Source organism: Salmo trutta, chromosome 35, assembly GCF_901001165.1.
Source record: "Salmo trutta chromosome 35, fSalTru1.1, whole genome shotgun sequence".
In the NCBI taxonomy this organism is placed as follows: domain Eukaryota; kingdom Metazoa; phylum Chordata; class Actinopteri; order Salmoniformes; family Salmonidae; genus Salmo; species Salmo trutta.
In genome coordinates this window covers 21218413-21236487 of record NC_042991.1, presented here as the reverse complement: position 1 = coordinate 21236487, position 18075 = coordinate 21218413, and the positions used below count along the sequence as shown (strand labels likewise).

At 39.8% G+C, this 18075-nt stretch overlaps 4 protein-coding genes across 4 annotated transcripts; 1 reads left to right on the top strand and 3 right to left on the bottom strand.

The window, feature by feature from the left end:
• Window positions 1-2762: 2762 nt before the first annotated feature.
• On the bottom strand, window positions 2763-8425 carry gja1b (gap junction protein alpha 1b). The gene is made up of 2 exons (XM_029733792.1): window positions 8275-8425; window positions 2763-5890 (listed from the first exon to the last, which is right to left on the bottom strand). Exon 2 carries the CDS (start codon window positions 5872-5874, stop codon window positions 4723-4725), a length of 1152 nt encoding a protein of 383 aa, XP_029589652.1. The 5' UTR covers window positions 5875-5890; window positions 8275-8425; the 3' UTR covers window positions 2763-4722.
• Window positions 8426-9089: 664 nt separating this feature from the next.
• LOC115174362 (gap junction Cx32.2 protein-like) lies at window positions 9090-10480 on the bottom strand. Its single transcript, XM_029732890.1, has 2 exons — window positions 10396-10480; window positions 9090-10179 (listed from the first exon to the last, which is right to left on the bottom strand). The coding sequence occupies exon 2, from the start codon at window positions 10159-10161 to the stop codon at window positions 9316-9318; it is 846 nt and encodes a 281-aa protein (XP_029588750.1). The 5' UTR covers window positions 10162-10179; window positions 10396-10480; the 3' UTR covers window positions 9090-9315.
• Window positions 10481-11505: 1025 nt separating this feature from the next.
• LOC115174850 (gap junction Cx32.2 protein-like) lies at window positions 11506-13090 on the top strand. The gene is made up of 2 exons (XM_029733791.1): window positions 11506-11646; window positions 12118-13090. Exon 2 carries the CDS (start codon window positions 12131-12133, stop codon window positions 12884-12886), a length of 756 nt encoding a protein of 251 aa, XP_029589651.1. The 5' UTR covers window positions 11506-11646; window positions 12118-12130; the 3' UTR covers window positions 12887-13090.
• Window positions 13091-14453: 1363 nt separating this feature from the next.
• Window positions 14454-17252, bottom strand: gja12.1 (gap junction protein, alpha 12.1). The gene is made up of 2 exons (XM_029733790.1): window positions 17183-17252; window positions 14454-15756 (listed from the first exon to the last, which is right to left on the bottom strand). The coding sequence occupies exon 2, from the start codon at window positions 15740-15742 to the stop codon at window positions 14954-14956; it is 789 nt and encodes a 262-aa protein (XP_029589650.1). The 5' UTR covers window positions 15743-15756; window positions 17183-17252; the 3' UTR covers window positions 14454-14953.
• Window positions 17253-18075: the final 823 nt, after the last annotated feature.

The following is an 18075-nucleotide window of genomic DNA, read 5'->3' as shown; positions in this document are numbered from 1 at the left end:
ATTAATTGTTCAGCAGATATAGGCTACTTCCGTGTTCCCAGTTGTCTTGAACTCAGTTGTTTTGAGCGCGGCAGAAATTATGCTGGATTGACAGCACGGCCAATGTTGAATGTTTATCATTTTAAGCTTGGAAACCAGACTTGGGACCACACAGCCACTCCACTGAATATCAGGCTAGTGATTGCTTTGCAATGCTTGCAGTTAGCCACTGATTCCTTCCTAACCACTCATTGTTGAATTTGCAATTTCCAACTTGTTCTATAATGTTTATGTCCAATGGCCGATGAGCACTGATACGTTTTATCTATAATTTCTCTTAATTATTTATCTTCATATGACAAGGATTAAAAATGATTTGCCAGTAGATTGTTGACTTGATTCATGATGATGACTGCTAGCTATTTTGAAAGTTTGATGTTGACATGATCAGTCCAATGAAAGCTACTGTAGATATAAAGTGATTTGACGTCATTTTATCTGTGGCCAATGACCTTGAGCCTTCTTGGATTGGCACTTCTAATGTAACTCTATGGCAGCACCCAAGGGGCTTGAATTTTCGAGCTATACCCTTAGATTTGGCGGTGACGTAGTGTCCCCATGAGTGACAGAACACTGAGCCAATCACGGCGCAAATACATTACCAACCCCACGCTCCGTATTTTCCGCTGGCTGCTCCACCACCACAAAAAGCACTGAGCTAGGCTGAAACATCTGCAATTTGGAGCTGCCTTATTCAAGAAAGCAACCATGTTTGTATGGAGCTTTAGTTAATTAACTAGGCAAGTCAGTTACAAACAAATTCTTATTTCTAATGACAGGCTACCAGGGGGTTATCTGCCTTGTTCAGGGGTTGAACAACAGATTTTTACCTTGTCAGCTCAGGGATTCAAACCAGCAACCTTTCGGTTATTGTCCCAACACTCTAACCACTAGGCTACCTGCCACCCATATCATTTTTTATAGATTTGTTTACCTTGTTTGCAAACTGATATGTGACATGTATTAATGCCAAAATAACATGCAAACAGGCAACCCAGAATTTTATTAAATATTTTTATTAAAAAATTATAGCTAAAAATGTGCGGCTCAAAACAGGTGGGGCTCTGCCCTGAATGACGGGTCACCACTGGTTAGCTGACACAGTAATGGTGACCACAAAGTAAATAGGGTCAAGTCTGTCTTATGAATCCACAGGTTTGCCCTAACAAGAGGTGGGAAACTGAAGAGCATAAACAAAATAAACAGCAATTAGGTCCAAGTTAGTGACGCTAATGGTCTAGCTATGGAAACCATAGGACAGTTCAGTTACTAATAAACTTTGCAGAGAGAGGTGAATGATATATCTACCATGTACAGTAGATAGTTGAATTCACTTTTGATGTGTTGTGCTACTCATTTATCTGTAGTTTTGCAAGCTGTCTTTCCTTCAGAGGACAGGGAATGGCTAATCTGTCAAAGATGCCTAATTAAACTATTTTCCACCCCACTGACATGATAAAAGGAATAAATAACTTAAAAGCTTATTCTGTGATGAGAAGTCTACACCAAGCACCAGCTGTTTCTGTTAACTCTGTGGTGACGTCATGATGAAAAGTTAATCTAGCATTTTTAGTTAAGGTTAGCAGATTTACCGTGCGTTGGTAGCACCGCCCTGGCCTTGTGGTCTGAGTGGTTGTACAGACAGCGGAAATGTAACTCAGACATTGAGGTTTCCAGTAGTCTTTGGGAGAAATTAAAGCTGTACTCATTTGAATCCTCGTTGTCTAAAAATAAGCATGCACAAACACAGTAAAACTCTAACCTAACCACTGCACCAAGTACAGTTACAGGACTTTATTTGACATTTATCAAGTATTCATGTGCTTAGCATCTGCACTAGAGAGACAGAAGTTGTAGTATCGCATTTTGTTTTCCGTCACCTTCTGACTACCATTTTAAATTGGACAATTCTGTGATACAATTTTGCTAATGGACTTTGAACTATTTCTACCATTTAGTATTCCACAGTATCAGGGGTCATGTCTTTGCTTCACTCACACAGAGAATCAACATTTAAAACATCTTTAAGAAAACTTTATGTTAATTAGGTAAACTGCTGTATTGTTAGTTTTCACACTCGGCACAGTTCTTAATTTTTATGATATCTTCTGTTATGTAAATACATTATGTAATACAGATTTTTCGTAAAAATGGTGTGTGTTTTAACCATTTTTGTGTTAATAGTTGTACTTACAGTAACGTCTTGTTTAAAAGTCCTGATAAAAACTCATTGTCAAATAAAAAATCTAGATTAATTAGCATTGGATCAAAGTATCGCTTTTTTCCGTTCCGCTTCAGCCACATGTGGTCTACAGATTGGGTCCAAACATGTGGTTTTATTTAGCTTTGTGGAAAGGTTAAATAGGAAACTTGGATAAGAGAAAAACGCTGAGTCTTTTCATATTATGACATTTTCAAAGTCTCCGAGGCATTTTCAGTACATAATACTGAATAACTCTTGTCATTCTCTCAATATCCCCAAGCTGGCTTTAACATATATGATTCATTGTTTAGGGTTCGTTTCCTATAAAAGAGGAAAGTGTGAGCTACGGTAGTCTCAAAACATGACAAATGTATCTTTTAACCATAACATTGATCTGTTTGATATCTATTTAAACAGTAGGTCCTTCACTGAGGAGGCTGGACTAGACACACAGCCTGTATCAAGACGGACAAAGGCAAAATGAGGTGCATATGATAACAGACTTGTAAAGAAAACAATCTTAAGAAAGAAAAAATCTTTATTGGGTTAAAATAGCTTTTCACAGATATGATTAATGAGGTTTTTTGCTATCATGCACTTACACACTGTACAACAGTGGATTTCCATGGAATGGCGTTATTTGACCACGTTATCAAACAAATGTACACCCAAGTTTGTCTTGTACTCTGTATGGAGGCCCTTTGCTTTAGCCTTGCAAGATCATTGAAACCAGTGGTCAAACAAAAGCACTGTCTGAATGTATGTACTGTAGTGATTTCTGCCTTGTGTTGTAAAATAAATTAGTAACATGCATATCAGAAAACACTTGCCACTTTTTTAATCCTATTAAACCCTAGTCAAGATCTCAGTGCAAACACCATCGTAGCTGAAAAACCCATGAAACTCTCTGTTTGAGTACCGAAATACTATAATGCAAAATTGGAGAAGAAAACCGGAAAGAAAACATGAACATTTCCAATTGAAAATCCATTTAAAAGTGTATGGTAGGTGTGGAGCTACATTGGCATATACCTTTTAATATATTTGACTAAATATTAGTCCGGCTCTATAAGCAGTCTTCTAAAAACTCACATTTGTGACACAGTTAGCTTGATTTACAGTACTAAATATCTATCTCTCAAGCAGCAATGATTACATTGAGTTTGGGGAAAAAAATCATTCACTCAAGAGGCAAAACACAAAAAAAATCATTCTATTGCCCTCCTCTACCATCCAACAGGAAACAACATAAAAAAACAAACACACACTTTAAAATGAGAAAAATATAAAGCCTTTCTTTCAAAGATGCTTCCGAGACACACGTGTTGCAATACAAAACTGTTGCTCTGTATTTCTCTTCCAGCAGCTTGAGTCCACCATCTGACAACAACCTCTTCCCCAAAAAATCCAAAACAACAAACATAAAACAAATCAACTGACACCACATAAATTCAAAGTTTATCAGGAAATGACAGTCCACAATAATAAAATCAACCTCTTATTTGTTGAAAAAATTGTACTGCTGTAATTTGGATTATTATCAATAAATATGCAGTTGGGTGTATGGACATGACCTTGGATAGTAGTCAATCTTTTTCTAGTGGTGGATGTCCTGCATACTAATAAATAAATATTTATTCATGAATTTGAGCATCCTTCTCACAACCCAGTTTGACAAGACATACTTGGAAGTCATACAGAGGATGAGTGTGACGGAGACTTAAAAGCCAAACTACTTCCAAGGCATGGAAAAAGACACATTGCTATTATATTGAAGAGTAATCTTTCTAAATGTAATGTCATTGTGTGTGGCCATATGGTGGAAGCAGGTTGAAGTTTATTGCCATAAATCTTGCACTGGAGGCAGAACTGAGCAATTTCTGCTAGATGGGCCGGCAGCTGCAAAGTCAAAATTGGTTATATCATAAAAATTCATTTTTAAAAAGTGCTTTTTGGTCTTAATTTAAGGTTAAGGTTAGACATTAGGGTTAGCAGGTAAGGTAAGGTAAGAAGTTCAAAATTAAATTGTATGACTTTGTGGCTGTGCCAGCTAGTGTCCACTCAGCAGAGCTGCCTCCAGGGCAAGATTCATGACAATAAATGCCATCCTGCGTAATGAAACCTACAGGTAAAAACATGATAACTAAACCAAACACATCACCAAGGCATATTCTTCTAAGGTGAAATGAGGGACTGTTGGGCACAGTTATCGCAACACGGTCACATGTTCTTCACCAACTAGTTGTTTTCTTTTTAAAGCTTGTTAGCTCCACTAGTTTGAAAGTCATCAATAAATGTATCGTACCTCCAACAGTGTAAGTATTTTAATGTCTCTTTATTGACTAGATTCTCTAGTGAGGACAGAGAATGCTATGCCCCGCCCGCTTCAGCACTTTGAGAATGCTTCCTTGTGCTCTCTGTTCTCTGGCACCAATGGGGAGGTGTGGGGGAGGGGGTGTGGGCGGAGGGGGTGTGGGGGGCTAGACATCTAGATCATCTGGCCTCGGCCGACTGCTCATGCGACTGCTGGCCCGACTGCAGGGCCTGGGGTCCATCAAGGCCAACGGCTGCAGCTCGTGCCCTGGGGTCAGTTTCTTACTCTCCTGGGTGTCGTCAGGAAAGTCAAAGGCCTGTGCATGGGAGTTGGAGATGGTGCTGCCATTCTGGCCCAGGCGGTTCTGCTCCGTGCTATAGTTGGCCCAGTTTTGCTCATTGGCTTGCTTGTTGTAGTTGCGAACGGAGTTGGTTCTCTCCCCAGTGGCCAGCTTGTACCCCGGGGGTGACATGGGTGACAGGGGGGCAGTGGGAGAGGAACAGCCATTATAGTAGGCATACTTAGTGGTGGACAGATCCTTGGGAGTGGGGCTTAACGTCCCAGTGCCAGGGTAGTGGACGGGCGGTTGTTTCCCCTTCACGCGGTCCTTGATCCTCTTGAACATCACGTAGAAGAGCTCAATGACGTTCAGAAGCAGGGAGACCAGAGAGACCACCAGCATGAAGATGATGAAGACGGTTTTCTCAGTAGGTCGGGAGAGGAAACAGTCGACTCTGTGGGGGCAGGGGGACCTCTCACAGGTGTAGACAGCAGCCAAGCTGAAGCCGTAAATGTACCACTGTATGACCAGGAAGCCCACCTCAAAAATGGACTTGAAAAAAATGCTGAATATATAGGTTCTCAAGAGGGCTCCCTTCATCTTAACCTTCCCATGCTCTTCCAGCCCATGCTTGAGCTTTTTTAACTCAATCTTCTTTAGAGGTACGTCCACGTCGCCTCCGTCGTTCTGGATGTTTTTCAGCCCTTCCTCTTTGCGGTTAATCTTCTGCTCTATTCGCAACAGGTAGAACACATGGGCAAGGTAGAGAAGAGTTGGCGTCGAGACAAAGATAATCTGTAGCACCCAGAACCGTACATGTGATATAGGAAAAGATTTGTCATAACACACGTTCTCACAACCAGGTTGCTGGGTGTTGCACTTGAAGGCGGACTGCTCGTCCCCCCAGGCAGACTCCACAGCCGTCCCCAGCACCAGGATCCTGAAGATGAAGAGGACAGAGAGCCACACCTTCCCTCCAGCCGTGGAGTAAGCCTGTACCTTGTCCAGGAGCCTCCCCAAAGCACTCCAGTCACCCATGATGAAGGAGCTTTAGCTGCAATTAGACAGAAAATAATTGAATGCAATAAATAAATAAACATTCCTATATACAGTAAACATGCTTATATATCACTTTCTCAAGTAACCTTTTTGATTCTAATCAAACACATCTCAACGTTCTATGAAAAAGTGGAATGACCACAAGTCTTGTGATGGCTCTTTCATGGCTCTGGAGTGAAATCCACTTTCTGTATGGACTAGACCAATGTCTTATTGACCATAAGATGTCAATCCCTTATGTTATGCTTAATGAATCTTCAATCCAGAAAGTGAATTTGATAGCTATTGTCTTCCTATTGGAAGTGATGAGAGGAAAACCACATTGTGTGGTCCTACCAGTGTTGATGGTACTTCTTAAAAAACGGAGTAAGTGAATAGTGTAATGGTAGATGATAGAGCCCAGGTTTTTGAAACACAAGCACAAACATTTGTTTCCCCTTCATCGGCAGGCTATAAAAACATGACCTGTTTCTCATCAAACCATTGTTTGTTAATTTGGTCCGTATGCCTTATTTCTACATTGTTTCATGTTTATTAGGGTTGTTAAAAAGATGTCAAGTAGGGTGTGTGTGAGCATTTCTCAATGTTAACTTGTGGTGTACAGTGTAATTGAAGGATTGTTATGTAAATACCCCCAAGTCTCAAATAAATGTCACACACAGTTTCAGACAAAGTTACTGTTCTTCACAAAATACATTAATTTACTAGTCAGCTGAGAAAATAACTATAAGATCTTCAGAATGCAAGATCTATTTGCATTCTGATTATCCTGGACATATCATTTCAATTCTCATTAAGTTTCATCCTCAGTAAATATTGTTCCTAAAAGCTGGAGATGGAATAGAACCAATTTCCACATCCAGGTACAAACTTTACTTTACTAAAGCCTAATAGCTCTCTGCTCTCAGAGATTGCCTCAGATTGGGGATCAATGGCTCTTCTGCTGGGGCCAATAGCGAGAGTGTCTGGAGCACACTCAGACACACGTCTGCGCTCTGAGACTAGAGCACAGGGCCCCGTTCATTGTGCGCTTATTAGTGACCCGCCTACTGTTGCTCTGCTGCAGAGACCCAACTACCACTGATACTAAACTCGTACTGCATGACATATGAGATTCAAGTTTGTAAACACGAATACCATTTGAATAAAGATTCTGAACGATGCCAGTACACAAATAAAGGCCCGAGAATGACTGCACAATGAACAAACATGGATAAGTAGAAGCCATCTGTTAGGAGGGTGTACCAAAAGCATGTGTCTTCAATTAGCTAATAATGTACTGCATATACTATAGGCATACTGTACTAGAGTTTGCAACTTCACATCACAAACAACCTTTCACATGCAGGTTTCACATGCATGAGCCCTAATGCCTAACCCTAACCTTGATGTCATTCAATTTTGATGTTCAGCATGCAGGAAAACTTCTAAACTCCCGCCAAACTTCTACATGATTTTCACTTGTGGCCCCACTTCTCAAAGCACTACAGTAAAGTGAAAAATAACACATCAATCTAAGGACTGCTTCTTACTCAACAATGATGGTACCATGATAAAAGCCTTTTCAAATAAATCATTTGTAATTCAAGAAAAATTGTTTAATCAATTTCACTGGGTAATTTATAGGCCTATTTAATATAACAGAATCATTTCGTGACTTGAAGAAGAAAAAAAACGTCCACGAGGACAATTCTGATCTAGAGTAAGAAACCCACTAAAGCTTAAGATCTCTGATCTTGTAATGATGTTATTACAGCAATTAAATTAAACGTTGAGCGAATATCACAATGTATAAGATTGTAATAAGTACATCAGTTCAACCTTAATATTTCCTTACAGTGGAAGCGTATTTTAAACTGCGCTTCCCAGATGCAAGGAAGAACTTCACAAATCTGAGTAGCCAAATTCGACAATATTTAATTTAAAAAAAAGTATAAATAAGCATGTCAATATACTTGGTTAGGTTTAAGTTTAGAAAACAAATCTATCTCCAGTCTACAGCTTATAAGCAGTTCAGTTGCAATTCTCTATAAGCTTGACATCACATGCTGCTTTTGGACCCAGGTTACTCGTGTATCTCATAAGCAATGGTCACACCAAATTATAAAAGGAAAACATCAAAAGAAACAGATGAATCAATGTCTCAATCTTTCTTGGGGGATCATTTAAACTTTTCCTTGTTAAACACAGAAAAAAATAAATTTTTTTAAAGTATATATTATGGACCATACTATAGCGGATAGATAGCCTCTATTAACACAATGCGTCTGTATTGGCACTGCGTCTGGATTCTGAGCAATTTGGTTTCTCGGTAAATATATATATATACAAATACTTCTTCAGATCAATATTGGCACTGGAATTTAACGCAACGCTTACCTGGAAAGTTACTCAGAAGTAAGAAGAGAGCCCTTAGGGACTTTCCCTGTCACTTCTTGAAAACAGTCACCACTTTCTTGATATCCAAGTTTGGGACCAGGGAGAAACTTAGACTGACTTGTCAAACTTTGCTTGCCTTATAACAGTCCACATACAGGCTGGGGGGAGAGAAAAAAAAACGATGGAGAGAAAAGTTTGGAGTCACCTGACCCCTACGTCAAGCCTTAGACCTCCTTTCGCTCGGATTCTGTACTTTTTTTTAAACTTAAATGTAATTGTGTGACAGATTGTTTTCTTTAAATAATAAGATTAACCGCAACTTTTTCAGATGCCTATGAATTAAAAGCTTCACCGAGACCAAGTCTACAGCATATGATAGGCTAGAGCGTTCCGTTGATAGGTCCTGTGCGCCACTCCGTCAACCAGTAGCCAAGTTCAGGATTATGTTTTAATTGTTTAAGATAATATCCATTGTATGTAGATCAAAGCCCAAAGATAGTTGCTTAACATGTTTGACAGTCACCTTTTCTTGTTAGTTGTAATGACAGACAAAAAGTGTCAAACAATCATGATGAGAATAACTCATCAAGACGCCTAACGATGCGCTTATAATATGAAACTTTGACATGAAAGGTAACTTGTGTTGCATGTGTTTATAAACATAGAGATAGACATTTAGTTAAGACTATAGCCTATTCTGCGGAACAAAGTCTGACCACTGGTGCTGGTAAAATGTGACTTCAATCCCCAAGTTTATGCTGCCATCTAGTGTAAGCCCTGGGAATGCGCGGCCGTGAGAAACGTTTCACGTTTCCTTTTCCAGTACTTTTATTTTGAACAGAGATATGCATATCCTACAAAACATTAGTCATCGCAGTGTCAGCATAGAAACAAACTGTAATATTTACAACATTCAGTAACAAGGTAGTCTATTTGACAAACAAAACTCAATACACTCTGGAATGATTTGTTTCCCTAATTTACTGGAAGTGATTACATCAATTCACGTCCGAATATCATCACATGAAATCTATTGCAAACCTAAGGAGTGTTTTTCTTTTCCTCCATTAGTTCAGCTTCTCTTTGGATGTTGTGAAGGGATGAGCAATCTTCATGTCCATCCAGGTTACCATGCCATTCTGATGCAGGACTGTACAGCGTGACTGGGTTCTCAGCTGAGATGATACGCAGTGGGTATTGTTTCTTGGTTCCACATTTTACTCTGGTGCAAATCAAATAAAACACCTCGATCACATTCAAAAGCAGGGACACACAGCCCACCACCAGCATGAAGATGATAAAGATGGTCTTCTCTGTGGGACGGGACATGAAGCACTCAGCACCCAGTCTGGAACAGGGCTGTTGTTGACAGAGGAACATGGGTTTCATGACAAACCCATATAAGTAGTACTGTCCCACAATAAAAGCGAGCTCCAACACTATCTTAAAGAACAACTGGGTCATGTAGCTACGTAGCAGAATTCCCTTGATTTTGATTTTCCCCCGGTCATCTGTGTATTTGGGCTTCTTCAACATGCCATTGTCAACCTGGCTCTGTAGTGCCTCCCTCATCTTATCCTCCTGTTGGATGACATGCATGGCATGGCCCAGATATAGAAGAGTTGGGGTGGAGACAAAGATGATCTGCATGACCCAGAAACGGATGTGAGAGATGGGGAAGGCCCAGTCATAGCACACATTCTCACACCCAGGTTCTTTGTTGTTGCAGTAGAAATCCGACTGTTCGTCTCCCCACACGCTATCTGCTGCTGCACCCAGAACCAGGATCCTGAAGATAAACAGGACACTCATCCACGTCTTTCCGATGGCCGTTGAGTGGGACTGCACCTTGTCCAATAACTTGGAAAGATATGACCAGTCCCCCATTGCCACTGATTATTATCTCTGTGGAAAACATAGGTCAAATTTCATCCATGAATACCATTTTAGAGAAAGTGACAACATACTGAGATAATGAATTGCCTTTGATAGTAGTGAGCTGTGAAAAGACTGGAAAGTAAATTGGCTTCACAGCACTATTTCAAAATGAAACACTATTTATTTCTATATATCCATAAGATATTATCTTCAGTTTGTACAAAAATAAACAGATTTACTCACTTGTTATGTTGCTCAGATCAGATTTTTTTTTTCATCAATAAGGCAGAGGCAAGGAATAGCGTTCGTGAACATGGAATTAGGATATTGAAATACTCAAAGAGTAGCCCCTTCTTATAAACCTGATGGGTTTGGTCAGCCTGACTCACAGTTATACTACGTGCTTGTAGTAACACTTTTACACCAATCAGACTTCCATGCAACAATTTCATAATTTCACTTAATCTCTCTCTTCCTCTAAAGCGGGTTGACCTTTTGACATCCCACCCCTTCCTCATGTTAATGTCAACACAAAAAAAGATGTGCTTGAACTCCCAATCTAAACATGTGAACTATCACAAACACATTTTGCAGAGTCATTCAACCCTCTCTGACTGTATTTTCTACAGAGAGTTTGTTTCTGTCACGACTTCCGCCGAAGTCAGGCCCTCTCCTTGTTCGGGCGGCGTTCGGCGGTCGACGTCACCGGCTTTCTAGCCATCGCCGATCAACTTTTCATTTTCCATTTTCCATTTGTTTTGTGTTTGTCTTACACACCTGGTTTCAATCCCCCAATTACCTGTTCATTATTTAACCCTCTGTTCCCCCATGTTTGTTTGTGAGTGATTGTTTCTATGTAGGTAGGTCCGTTATTGTGGGCTCTGTTTTTGTATTGCATTTATTATATGTTGAGTAAAATACGTTTATTTACTCTTATCTACTGTCCTGCACCTGACTCCTATACACCAGCTACACATAGACCTCCTGACAGTTTCTTAATGGATTTTTGTGTCAGTACTTTAAATGATTGTACACAGCTGAGATTCTCCATGAGCAAACTCATCTGTTAAAGTAAGGCATGTTTGGAAAGTCTCAAAGGAGATATCAACACAAACATAGATATGAATAGTAGCCTACCCCTCTAGGTAGGGACCACATGCCATGGATCGTGTTTGATAACATCCCTGAATCCACCATGACCTTTTGGATTTACAGTCATTTGATTGCTTCACAAGGATGATGCATTGGGTGGTGACTGACCAATGATGACATATTTGGGGGGGGGAGCAGTCATGAGTTTCTGCCTTCCTTGGTTTAAACATTTGTAAAGAGGAATGAACGACGTGCAAGTTGTCAGAGAGTATGGGGCTGGATGGGGTTGACCTGATGATTCAAACTGATGTCAAACTATAAGAGGGGAGAGTTCAATTCATTAAGAGAGAATTCCCCACAGTAGAGAAGAACTGGTGTGAGGAGATTGTGCTCACCTCTGAGGTAAGAAAGCTGCTTTATATACTCAACATTTCAGCAAACTACCATGTAATTTAGTTTACGCTGCAGCAAAACGTGTTACATAGAACATTGGCTGACTGCTGTATCTTCATAGAGTATACAGATGTATGATCTTAATTTGATCTATGTTTTCACAGCAAAACAATCCTGCAGCAAAAGGATTTTAACATTTAGTCCATAATGTTGCTTGATCAGTGGTTAGGCTATTAGCTGTCCAAAAGTAGGCTACATGAAAAGCTCTGTTAATATAACCGTGTGTTAGCGTGGTTAGTTACTGCACCGTGTGTCAGTGGATTTATGTAAATCACAAAGCTTATCTGCATATCCTTCGGTGCAGAAAAGTTCTCAGCAACAACAGAGCGATCAAACTAAGATTCATATGTAGTAGATACAGTACTAACAACACTAATCATGTTTTATCTCCTATTATCCTGTCTTTCTTTGAACATTTAGCCACACCTGAAAAATGGGGGACTGGTCCTTTCTTGCTTCCCTGTTGGACAAAGTACAATCCCACTCTACAGTTGTCGGGAAGGTTTGGCTGACAGTCCTGTTTGTGTTCAGACTGCTGGTTCTGGTGGCAGGGATAGAAAAAGTATGGGGGGATGAGCAATCACGTCTGGTCTGCAACACACTGTCACCAGGTTGTAAGAATCTGTGCTACGACCGGGCTTTCCCCATCTCCCACATCCGCTTCTGGGTCCTTCAGATCATCTTCGTCTCCGTCCCAACTCTGGTTTACCTGGCACACGTCATGCACGTCATCCACAAGGAGAACAAACTGAGAAGACAACAATCAAAAGGAAAGAATGGAATCGTGAAAGTGCCCAAATACACTGACGACAAGGGCAAAGTTCACATAAAGGGGACCTTGCTTGTCAGTTACATGTCCAATGTGCTTTTTAAGATTCTATTTGAGGTTGGATTCATAGTGGGCCAGTATTACCTGTATGGCTTTGTATTGCCCAATAAGATTAAATGCAGTGGATACCCATGTAAGGGAGACCATGTAGAGTGCTTCATATCGCGGCCCACTGAGAAGACTATCTTTATCATCTTCATGCTGGTGATGGCCTGTGTGTCTCTGCTGCTCAATGTGGTGGAGATGTTCCACCTGATTGGATCAAAGGTTAGGCAGGGGTGTAACAGACAACCTCCTGCAGCTGAGAGGTATGCACTCCATGATAAACACAAGCAGTTTGATAAAGAGTCATTCTGCTGAATATTCAGTTGAATCACTGTCTAGCTTAATTTATTTTCTTGTGTACAGTATGACGAGAGCCATTGACCTCACAATTATAACAAGAAATCCCGAATACAATACGTTGTTGTTTTTACCGCTGCTCTCTGACTCTGTTGTGTACAATTGATTGAATGTACTGCCTATATGTTTAATATGCAGTAAAAACTGGGATGTTCTAAGACATTGCTGAGTTGTGACTAAAATATCTCTGATGTCTGACGAATACTAGAGGAGACTAGATGCATAGGCTACTACTGACAACCGAATTGGTTCTTTTTGTGCGTTTTTTGTTTGGGATATGAATCATGAAATAGTGCTGTGAATTTGATAAGGACGTGCCTTTTCAACAAATACAACAAACCAAATCAAAGTTTATTTGTTGCATACACAGATTAGCTTGTCTGGATCCATGCAGTCATATATATCAAGCATCAAATTTGAGTTCACTGAGTTTTATAATGTTACATAATTTCTCTTCACATATGCAGCTGTAGACTTACACATTTTTTCATGATGTAGCAAAAGCAAACTTCCACTGATTGGTACATAGATGATTAACTTTTGAAAATGTCACCTCATCGAAATCTAACTGATGAAGTACTTATAATTGCATCTCCTACAATTCAACCATAATTGACTCAATATTATTGTACATTCCTGCAGATATACATACAGTGTGTAGACTACAGCCACTGGGCACAGACATCAATTCAACGTAATTTAATTGAAATGACGTGGAAACAATGTTGATTCAACCAGTGTGTGCCAAGTGGACAGCCTCATTGCACACATATTTGTTATGGTCAATAACCATGAGAAGTTTGTTTGACCTCTTGACCCATGAAGACTATGCTGTGTATACGTCTTATTAAATCACTGATATAATATACAGTACACATCAAAGTCCTGTTTTGCTGCACAATTTGCTTTTTTATATATGATGTACATATAGAGAAAAAACATCTCACCAGTCCCCTGTGTATATTATTTCTCGTCTTTCCTCATCTTATAACATAAAATACACTCAAGTCAACGCTCACATTTCATTTTTTTACAAAAACATAAATCAATTACAAAATCAAATTGACATATTCACATGATGAAGTTACAAATATTTTCTGAAACAATTTTTTGTGTCACTTTAGGACAGCGTGGGTTCAATAACCAAAACATTGTATGATGAATCACATTATATCAAGGTTCACACCTCATTAGAGAAAGACCCTGCGGTGACTAGCTCACTGAGGAGTGACAACAAGACTGCTGAAAATTAGGTTGCTCCTAGTGCACATCATGAACAAATAAAAGACAATGAAGCAAAGCTCAAAGCATCAGTCCTGCTACACCTACTGTATTGTATTAACCCTTACTTGTCATCAACTGTTCCTAGGCCAGCATTGAAAATAAGAATTTGTTCTTAACTGACTTGCCTAGTTAAATAATGGTAAAATTAAAATAAATAAACTTACGGAATCAAGCCAAGCCTAACAATAATCTTAAAGGTCCAATGCAGCTGTTTTTTATCTCAATATCAAATTATTTCAATGAAGTACCTTACTGTGATTGTTTTCAATGTAAATAGTCAAAAAGAAACAAAAATAACTTCTTAGCAAAGAGCAATTTCTCAAGCAATAATTTTGCTAGGTCTGTCTGGGCGTGGTCTGAGTAGGGAGGGGAAAACTGAAAATTAGCTGTTATTGTCAGCAACGTTTGGAACTCTCTTTCTTATTGGTCTATTTAACTAATTACCGCATGGTGATGTCACTGTGGAAGGTCAACACTTCATCCAAACTCCAATTTCAGGCAGCCATTTCAAACAGCTCTTCCACTGAAAGGGCATTATCATCATTCTCACAAGTTCACTACATTAGTCAAACCTCATAGTGTGAAAATACATATAAAACACAGGCAAATCACGTTTTTGACTTTACTGGGCCTTTAAGACCCTGCATTATTGTAGGGCTGACAGTTTCAGTGGCATTCTTCCTCTGTATATCAACAGAAATGTCAATAGTGTTAACAATAGTTGATTGGTGATCAGTGACTTCAGGCTGTGCTGTGACCAGTTGCATGAAGACTCATCTTCTCGTTTTGCATCATACTGCCTCCATCCAGACAGCTGTGGATTGCAATGGCTGGAACTGCTTTGGCTCGTCGTCTTGAGCCAGAACCACACTTGGAGCAGATCAGATAGAATATCTCCACCACATTCAGCAGCAGAGATGCACAGGCAACCACCAGCATGAAGATGATGAAGATGGTCTTCTCTGTTGGTCGTGACATGAAGCATTCTACAGTGAACGGACAGGGAGCTCTGCTGCATTCAATCTTGGGGTCCAGAATAAACCCATACAAGTAATACTGACCCACTATAAATGATATCTCCAGTAAAATCCTGAAGAAGATATTGACCATGTAACTGGCCAGCAAGTCACCTTTGATTTTGACATGACCCTTCTCATCAGAATACTTAGGCATTTTCCCCATTTCATTTCCTGCCTGACTTAGCCATTGCCTCAGTTTGTTTTCCTTGTGGATGACGTGCATGACATGTCCCAGATACACTAACGTTGGGGTGGAGACGAAGATAATCTGAAGGACCCAGAAGCGGATGTGGGAGATGGGGAAGGCGTGGTCGTAGCACACGTTCTTACAGCCGGGCTGTTTGGTATTGCAGATCATACTAGACTGCTCATCGCTCCACACCTTCTCTGCCCCGGCACCCAGGACCATGATCCTAAAGATAAACAGGACAGTCATCCAAACTTTACCGACGACCGTGGAGTGTGACTGCACCTTGTCCAGCAGTGATGACAGGAATCCCCACTCTCCCATGTTTGCGGATTGTTCTGTTTGGAGAGAAATACGAACATAGGAACGATAAATGTGATGCTGATGTTTGGGAAAACAAATGTATAAGTTGACTGACAATATTTGCAACATTCTGATAAATGATGAAAAATCTATGATAAAATGAAATGACTAAATATCAAATGACTAAAGCAGAATCACACACAGTAAATAGCTCAACAGAGAACAGTCTGTGTTGTGGAGATAAGAACACAAGCTGTGTATGGGATAGTAAGGCTATTTTCTAGAGCCAAGTGAACTATAAAACATATCGCATAACAGGAGAGATGTCCCATGCTGTCTGTTATCAACCAGATTATGTTTTTTGTTAGTCAAAATCTAATGTGTCATCTTTCAGCATCTAACATTGGAATTCAGTATTTCGGGAGCAAAATACACTGAGTGTACAAAACATTAGGAACACCTTCCTAATATTGAGTTGCACCCCCTTTCGCCCTTAGAACAGCCTCAATTCATTGGGGCATGGACTCTACAAGGTGTCAAAAGCATTCCACAGGAATGCTGGCCCATGTTGACTCCAATGCTTCCCACAGTTGTGTCAAGTTGGCTGGATGTCCTTTGGGTGGTGGACCCTTCTTGATACACACGGGAAACTTTTGAATGTGAAAAACCCAGCTGCACTGCATTTCTTGACACACTAAAACTGGTGAGCCTGGCACCTACTACTATGCCCAATTCAAAGGCACTTACATCTTTTGTTTTTCCATTAATTCTCTGAACGGTCAAGGCTTAAAAACCCTTCTTTAACCTGTCTCCTCCCCTTCATCTACACTGATTGAAGTGCATTTAACAAGTGACGTCAATAAGGGATCATAGCTTTCACCTGGATTCACCTGGTCAGTCTATGTCATGGGAAGAGCAGGTGTCCCTAATGTTTTGTCCACTCAGTGTATATCACTTATTTATACATACAGTATGTATTCTATTTCGATGTGATAACATTTTGTTACAAATTATATTCATTTAGTTTAATGATATGCCCAAAAACATTGGGAGAGTGAGTAAATGTGATATTTGTTTCCATGCTGTAAGCCTCACGGGGCTCTTATGAGGTCAGTATACCAGTATAGGTGGTCTGTGTGTTAAGTCTGCATCAATGATTTACTTGCTTCAAGTAATGGACACAGACGGCACGAGGCTATCAAAGTAAAATGTCCCAAATACCACAAAATCAATATTTAAATAAAAACTAGTACACTTGTTTCAGATAATAATTTGTAGGTTATGTTTCACTTTGGTTGTCCATCTTAGAATGGTTTGAGCTTATCAATAAATCATTTTGGTTTTGATGATATTAGATTTTCATTTTTATGTCTATTCATGTTAGATGAAAACAATACAATTATTCATAATTATAGGCAACATAAAAAAGAAGTAGAAAGATAAGCAAAAAAAATGCTTTACCTTTAAAGAGACAGTTTCTGGACAGAACACAACAGCCACCAGCAGAAGAGACAAATGATCAAATTCTACGTAGTGGCCTACAACCGTCTACCTTGAAGTTGCACAATTTGATTGTTGTGCAAGGTGGCACGTTGTGCATGACATCTTGAAATGAGAAGTCTGCTGTTTAGAATTTGGCTGTACCTGTGGTGATTGTTAAGGTTAATAATTGGCAACACAATGATAAAGTTAATTATGTATCAGTATTTCCAATTGAATTAGTAATAACCATGAAAGAGCATTGTAGTCTAAACTATGTTCTGTGCTAAGGATTTCTAATTGAAAATGTGGGTGGTCCAGGTAGGTAGAAGGTCATATGAGGTCATGAAATCTGAAATACATTTTTTTTATACAATATACTCTCTCAGAATATGTGCCTGGGTTGGTACTATAGTTAATCCAGTTCTGGCAAAACTATAAGGATATTTTTGTTATATTATACCTGTAAGCCTCTTTATTGTGAGGGGTTGGGAGACATACCACTCTTCCATGCCTCTTTATTGTGAGGGGTTGGGAGACATACCACTCTTCTATGCCTCTTTATTGTGAGGGCTTGGGAGACATACCACTCTTCCATGCCTCTTTATTGTGAGGGGTTGGGAGACATACCACTCTTCTATGCCTCGTTATTGTGAGGGGTTGGGAGACATACCACTCTTCCATGCCTCTTTATTGTGAGGGGTTGGGAGACATACCACTCTTCCATGCCTCTTTATTGTGAGGGGTTGGGACACATACCACTCTTCCATGCCTCTTTATTGTGAGGGGTTGGGAGACATACCACTCTTCCATGCCTCTTTATTGTGAGGGGTTGGGAGACATACCACTCTTCTATGCCTCTTTATTGTGAGGGG

What these genes read in the sequence shown, in the direction of transcription:
- gja1b (XM_029733792.1), bottom strand. Translation starts at nt 5,874, where the DNA reads ATGGGTGACTGGAGTGCTTTGGGGAGGCTCCTGGACAAGGTACAGGCT.
- LOC115174362 (XM_029732890.1), bottom strand. Translation starts at nt 10,161, where the DNA reads ATGGGGGACTGGTCATATCTTTCCAAGTTATTGGACAAGGTGCAGTCC.
- LOC115174850 (XM_029733791.1), top strand. Translation starts at nt 12,131, where the DNA reads ATGGGGGACTGGTCCTTTCTTGCTTCCCTGTTGGACAAAGTACAATCC.
- gja12.1 (XM_029733790.1), bottom strand. Translation starts at nt 15,742, where the DNA reads ATGGGAGAGTGGGGATTCCTGTCATCACTGCTGGACAAGGTGCAGTCA.